The sequence below is a fragment of the Salminus brasiliensis genome, chromosome 16, assembly GCF_030463535.1.
Source record: "Salminus brasiliensis chromosome 16, fSalBra1.hap2, whole genome shotgun sequence".
Classification (NCBI taxonomy): domain Eukaryota; kingdom Metazoa; phylum Chordata; class Actinopteri; order Characiformes; family Bryconidae; genus Salminus; species Salminus brasiliensis.
Window position 1 is genome coordinate 17,950,437 of NC_132893.1, and position 7,136 is coordinate 17,957,572.

Genomic DNA, 7,136 nt, shown 5'->3' on the forward strand with positions numbered 1-7,136 from the left:
CATTCCCTGTAGTTAGTGAATCATTCTTTCTGTTTAATAAATCGTTTCCTCAGTTTAATCAAATTAAACATTCCCTTTAGTTAGTGAATCATTCTTTCTGTTTAATAAATTGTTTCCTCAGTTTAATCAAATTAAACATTCCCTTTAGTTAGTGAATCATTCTTTCTGTTTAATAAATCGTTTCCTCAGTTTAATCAAATTAAACATTCCATTTAGTTACTGAATCATTCTTTCTGTTTAATGAATCGTTTCCTCAGTTTAATAAAATTAAACATTCCCTTTAGTTAGTGAATCATTCTTTCTGTTTAATGAATCGTTTCCTCAGTTTAATAAAATTAAACATTCCCTTTAGTTAGTGAATCATTCTTTCTGTTTAATGAATCGTTTCCTCAGTTTAATAAAATTAAACATTCCCTTTAGTTAGTGAATCATTCTTTCTGTTTAATAAATCGTTTCCCCAGTTTAACTCTCTAAGCTGAGGGAACGACTCATTTCATTGACTGGACTGTTAAGTGGAGGGAAAGGTTTATGTCTCTTAATATTATTTTTCTACTCTTAATATTTTTTTTTAATTAATGGTACCAAAGAAGTGACAAAACGATTTTTATCCACCGACTTTATGGATTTTTTAAAAACATATATTTATATATATATGTTAGGGAAACAAAAGTTTATTTATTTATATTTATTTATTTATTTGTTTGTTTGTTTATTTATTTATTTAACTTTTTTACTCACATTTTTCAAGCATGTGACGTTTTTCGTGTCACAGGAACTGCGATGTGACGTTGGCGGAAGTCCCGCCCTCTCTAATGTTTGCAGGCTGTTCTCGGCCACAATGGCGGCCCCCGTCAACATCGGCTCGCTGCTTCAGTCTGAGGTAATAGAGGATGCTCTCTACAAAGACGAAGGCGTCTGCGTGCTCGGCGTGTTCGGGAAGAGCGCTATGCAGGCCGGCTTAGCCAAAGAGTCGCTCATAAACATCCTGGCGGACAAACACATCTTCCCGCTGTTCGGAGCGGCGGAGGTGGCGGGTCCGGAGGGAGGGAGCTCCATCAGAGCCTACTACAGTCAGGAGAGCCGGGTGCTGTACCTGGTGCTGACCTCCGTGTTTGACAACCGTCAGCTCCTGCGGGCGTGCGAGTGTCTCACCTCGGGTCTGGGGCACGCGGAAGCCCACGACTTCTGGAAGGGGGCTGAGAAAGAGCACTGCCTCCAGCTGCTGTTCCTGTTCTCCCTGTGCCATGTCCTGCTCTTGGTCCATCCAACCTGCTCCTTCGATGTCACCTACGACAGGTTGTTCCGTGCCCTGGATGCCCTACGCCAGAAGGCCTTGCCCCTGCTCCGTGGGGCCATAAAGGACTGCCCCGTGTCCAAGGAGTGGAAGATGAACTGCAGGCCGTGCCCCCCTCGCCTGCTGTTTGTGTTCCAGATGAATGGCATGCTCAGGGTCAGCAACTCATCTGGGTTGGGTGGGAATGGCAATGATGGTGCTGGTGGAGACAAGCCCAAGAAACACTCTCCCAGGAGGCGTCTTCAACATGCGCTGGAGGATCAGATCTATCGCATTTTCCGCAAAAGCAGAGTCCTCACCAACCAGAGCAGCAACTGTCTTTTCACAGTGCCAGCCAACCAGGCATTCGTCTACGTGGTACCAGGCCCGGATGAAGACCCCATCAGCTCCTTGCTGGGCCAATTGCGGATGAACTGCGCCCTGCGGGAGAATGATGCTGGCACCCCTGCCCCTGGGCCAAGGCGGTACCAGCAGATGCGGCACTCCAACCGGCAGCCCTCCTTCAACGTAGAAAACAGTGGCTTCTCCACATCAGGGGGCCAGTTGGTGGACTATACTCTGAAGGAGTTCCTGTGGCAGCACGTAGAACTTGTGTTGAGCAAGAAAGGCTTCGATGACAGCGTTGGTCGCAACCCACAGCCGTCTCACTTCGAGTTGCCCACCTACTCCAAGTGGGCTCACATCGCCTACAGACTCTACCAGGTCATGATCGAAAACAACGAAGACGAGACAGCCGAGCTCTCCCTCAAAGTGCAGGGGCAGCTGAAAGTGCTTGAAGGCTTCCTGGACGCGGACGCAAAATTCTCCGAAAACAGGTGCCAGAAGGCTTTGCCCCTGGCCCACAGCGCATACCAGTCTAACCTCCCCCACAACTACACTACCACGGTGCACAAGAACCAGTTGGCTCAGGCTTTACGGGTCTACAGCCAGCACGCCAGAGGCGTAGCCTTCCAGCGGTATGCCTTACAGCTTCATGAAGACTGCTACAAGTTCTGGAGTAATGGACATCAGCTGTGTGAAGAGCGTAGCCTCACTGACCAGCACTGTGTACATAAATTTCACCTGCTGCCCAAACCAGGTAAGGTACTACTGCAGAGTGCCTAGGAGGGGATATCTGATCAGTGCCAACTCTGCTCAGCACAAAACTTACAAACAATTAAAACAATAAAAAGGTCTTTAAAGACCATTAAAAACATTTAAGAATTTAAACCAGATAGAGAATGTAAAAAGTGCAAAAAAATGGAGTGAGCTAAAACATGGCATGGTGCTGATTGGGATCTTTTGCTGGAGGGGAATAGTTCAGACAGAGTTGGCTTTATAGGTAAAGGTGGTCATAAAAACTGTGAAACCAGACTCATAAGGGAAAGATGAGCATAGGTTTGATTATAGGTTCCTTAAAATCGGGGACTCGGATAAAACTCTGGATCAATTAGCTAATTAATGACTCTTTAGAGCTGCTCATTGTCCCAGTGTTTTATTATTTACTCTCAAAGTCATTAAAGTAAGCCTCAAAAGTAGTTTACTGTACTGTAACGCTGAGGTGTCCGGTTTGTTTTCCTTTATTTATTTATTTATTTATTTATTTTCATTTATTGGACACACTGTTAACTGATTCATTGTTTGCTCCAGCCGGATTCCACGTTTTTCCGAGTCCCATCAAAATCTGCAGCAACAACTTCCTCCACACTCGTGGACAAAATGAGTGAACTTTGAATGAACATTAATCACAACAGAAACAGTTTTATCCTGCCGTTTAATCAAACTGGAGATAGTACTGCCGATACTCGCTGTAAGGGTCTTTTCGTTGAAGTCATAAAAGAAACACATTTGGTTCCGTATTTGTAAAGGAGATGTAAGTGTGAAAAGGCTTTAATTTGGTAAAGACCTTTTTAACGATATACAATATTTACCTCCATATTTTGTCAAATAGACAAAATGCACCAACAGCATAACATAAAAAAAAACTGCTATCCAAATACTCTTCCATACTGGGTACAGTGATTTGTACTTAAAATATGCTGCACTCCATAGAATTAAATAATTCTGATTACACACTTTGTAATAAAAGGTGCAGATAATCAGTGCTCTTTAAGTACTGTCGATATTCACAATACACTCATAAAAGCTTATTGTGTACCACAATAACAATATTTATCACAATACGATAAAATATTGTCTTATTGCTTTACATGAAGCAAAGGTTTTTTAAGGGTTCTTCGCATCTCTCAAAAAACTCTTAGAGAACCTTCATCTTTAGTGTTTGCTCTAACTGCTGGCCACCAAAGAAAGAAAGCACAATTGGCCTTGCTGGGTCAGGTGTGAGTTGATGGTACTTCCTCCCCACATCACTCCTAGTGTGATGTTGTTTGGCACAGGTGTCTGTTAGCTGTTGTATCAGAGCTGGGGAGCTACGCTTTCCTCCGAGCAGTATCTGCCTAGCTAGTTCGAAAAGAGACGGTGGCTTGCTCCATGTGTCGGAGGAGACTTGCTAGTCTTTACCTTCCCAGTGTTTGGGGCGTTGCTAGTGATGTGGAGTTTACATGAACAAGGATTTGGTAATTGGCCTTCCACGTTGGAAAGAAAATGGGGTAAAATTAGAAATAAATTGTTAAATTAATAAAAATTAAATCTGATAATAATTCAATAAAATCTTTGTTGAGAGTGTTCCCCATGTTTCTATGAAATACGGCAAACGCTCCTTCATAAAATTTACAAGCATTTTTTATTTTGGCGATACATTATTTGCGATACAGGATATTTATCACAGACTAAAAAACATCAGTAGCAACACATCCTTAAAAACTACTATTCAGATTTTTTTATTCAGCATCTGCTGCTCATATAATATTGCATATTGTTATCACAATAACAATTTAACATTTATCACAAGACAATAAAATATTGTCATATTGCCCAGCTCTGCAGGTTGCGACCGTGACACCATTCAGTGGTGGGCTGATGGGGTGTCCTCCTGGTAAAGTATTTCATCATTAGAAGAAGCGTTATCTAAGCACTCGCGCTATGGTATGGCTTCCATCCCCAAAGATGCCACATACATCCCTGGTCAAGTGTCCAAGAGAGTCCTAGAACAGTCCTAGAACAGTCGGCCTATCTGTATCTCCTTTACTCAGTGTGAGGCTCGCTAGTGGAGGCAGAATTAGCAGTTATTTGTCCAATGACTTTTTGTTAGCGGTAGTTTTAACATGTGCCAGACTTCACCTTCCCAGCACTGGTATCGTTGTGTGATGGGAAAGACTTGGTCAGTAAATGGGAAATACATTTTCAGAAAATATTAATGAATAAAGAAATTAAGTGAGCTCCGCCATTAAACAAAAAAATATTGTGGAAAAAGTATTCTAACTAAATCTAGTGCAGTTGGAACTGTTGTAAATTTAACATTTAATAATAAAAATTAAATAATAATAAAATATATATGTCCATATGTAGGGAATCCATAATGCTGTTTTTTGTGCATGCAGGTGAGAAGCCAGAGATGGACCACAACCCTCCTATTCTTTATCACAACAGCAGAGGGCGCTCTACAAGTTCCTGTAACTGTGGCAAGAAGCAGGCCCCACGTGAAGACCCGTTTGACATTCAGGCTGCCAACTACGACTTCTATCAAGTATGTAAACGCTTAGTAAATCTCCTCACTGTAACATTTAAAGGAGAATTCCCCCGATTGCTCAAGATTTCTGCATAATTAGACCGTTAAGATATAAGCAAAGCCATTCAGTTGGTTCTTTGATGGGAAATAAAATTGAATGGCTTTGTTTAAATCATCAATTGATAAGGGATAAATAAACTGAAGTATTGTATGTAATTCCATGTAATTTGACAAAATATGATACCACATAATGTATGTATATGATGTATGATGTATGATCATGCTCTCATGTGCTTTCTCTGCCTCAGATGCTCGAGGAGAAGTGCTGCAGTAAACTGGAGAGGATAAACTTCCCTGTGTTCCAAGCCAGCACACCAGACCCAGCTCCTGCGTGCGACGAGGTGACCAGACCTGCGGAAGTGGCTCCATCTGGGGAGGGAGATCGTCTCAAAGAGAAGGAGACAGTTACCCATACACCAGGAGACAGCACTGGTCTGAGCCTGGCTCTCAGTCTGGGCCAATCCACCGACAGCCTTGGCCCATACGGCGACGGAGCAGAGGGCCACGAGAAGAGGCCAAGTGTGGACCGACAGGCCTCTACTGTGGAGTATCTACCTGGCATGCTTCACTCCGGCTGCCCGAAGGGACTGCTGCCTAAGTTCTCCAGCTGGTCCCTAGTTAAACTAGGTCCAGCTAAGGCTTATAACAACCTCACAGGCTTGGAGCAGCCTGGCTTCCTTCCTGGCTCAGCCTTTCTCTTACCGTGGGACGTGGTGATCCGAAGCCGCTCAGAGGACGACCCGGGTTCTATAGAGGCGCTGGACGGTGGACCCTCATCATGGCCAGCTCCCAACAAAGTGCCAGCTGGAAAGCGGGGCAGTGCTGGTGGGATTGGACGTGGTCGCAGGCGTGACGACGTTGCACGCGCCTATGTTGGGTTCGAGTACGAGGACAGCAGAGGTCGGCGATTCCTCAGCTCTGGACCGGATAAGATTGTAAAGGTTCTTGGACAAGGAGGGGCAAAAGAGCCAGCTACTCGAGCCCTGAACTCAGACATGCCTCTATACATCCCATCTCCTGCCCAAGGCAGAGGTATCAAGCCTCACTACGCTCAGCTGGCTCGTCTCTTCGTTGTGGTTCCTGATGCCCCACTTGAGATTACACTTAGCCCACAGGTAATAGAGCCACACTTGTTAGCCTTGTTCCAATTTACTGGCTATTGGTCAGGCGCACTTACATTAGACAGATGCACTGAAAAATGAAGGGGATTTACCCTTAAGAGCAATGTCCATTTACTGTAAAGCTAAATCACATCTGTGCTGGCCACTAAAAGTCATGTGTATATGTGTGATGACCGTGTCAGTAAATAATATTTCTGTGGCTCTGTCAAGGGGGGGGCTTTTGCCCTGTTACCTTTTCCCCCTTAATAGTAATTTAAAGATACTTCCTGTACTAACTGTGTTTTTGTACATTATTGTTTATTGTTATTTTTTAATTCCATTTCAGATTCAGCCAGGCCCTCCACCCTGTCCCATTTTCCATCCAGAGCAGGCAGAGGTTGTGCTGCCCCCTGATGGACTGTGGGTGCTACGATTCCCATATGCCTACGTGACAGATCGTGGGCCATGTTATCCCCCGAAGGAGAATCAACCGCTGGCAAGCTTCAGGGTCCTGAAGGGCATTCTGCGTGCTAATACTGCGAGTTCTCCTCCCCAATGACTCTCACACAAACACTTCACTTAACTCTGGAAACACCTGGCATACCAGACAGCCTAGGAACCTTTTGCTGGATATTTTACCTCCCTGTGTTCATGCCTGTTGCTAAATTTAAGTTTAATTATGAGATTCAGAGATTTGATTATGTAAAGCACTGTTGTGTTTATGCTACAGTGCATCAAGAATAAAAGATAATCATTGTCAGAAGCTTGATGCATTATTTTTACTGTACAAATCAGAAACTGCTGTGCTTCTCAGAGGTAAAGAACTCAAATGATCGTCTTGGTGTAAGTTAGTGTAAAGCTGTGAGGTTGCTCATATACCTTTTGCCTGAGCTATAAGTTATAGCCATATGACAGCAATATGAGTTTTACATGTTTTACATGAAGACTAGCCATGAAGACTATCCCAGCACAGGACACTACAGGTGAGAACACTGGGTGGTGCTGTTTATTTAGGTAGTTGATTTGTCCCCTCAAGGGAGCCTGGAATGTGGCAAGGCTGAGAGTGAAGCTGAAT

General features: G+C 43.8%; 1 protein-coding gene across 1 annotated transcript; it reads left to right on the plus strand.

The window, feature by feature from the left end:
* The first annotated feature begins 805 nt into the window (after window positions 1-805).
* On the plus strand, window positions 806-6,824 carry smg8 (SMG8 nonsense mediated mRNA decay factor). Its single transcript, XM_072658516.1, has 4 exons — window positions 806-2,372; window positions 4,774-4,919; window positions 5,210-6,076; window positions 6,408-6,824. The coding sequence occupies exons 1-4, from the start codon at window positions 839-841 to the stop codon at window positions 6,618-6,620; spliced, it is 2,760 nt and encodes a 919-aa protein (XP_072514617.1). The 5' UTR covers window positions 806-838; the 3' UTR covers window positions 6,621-6,824.
* Window positions 6,825-7,136: the final 312 nt, after the last annotated feature.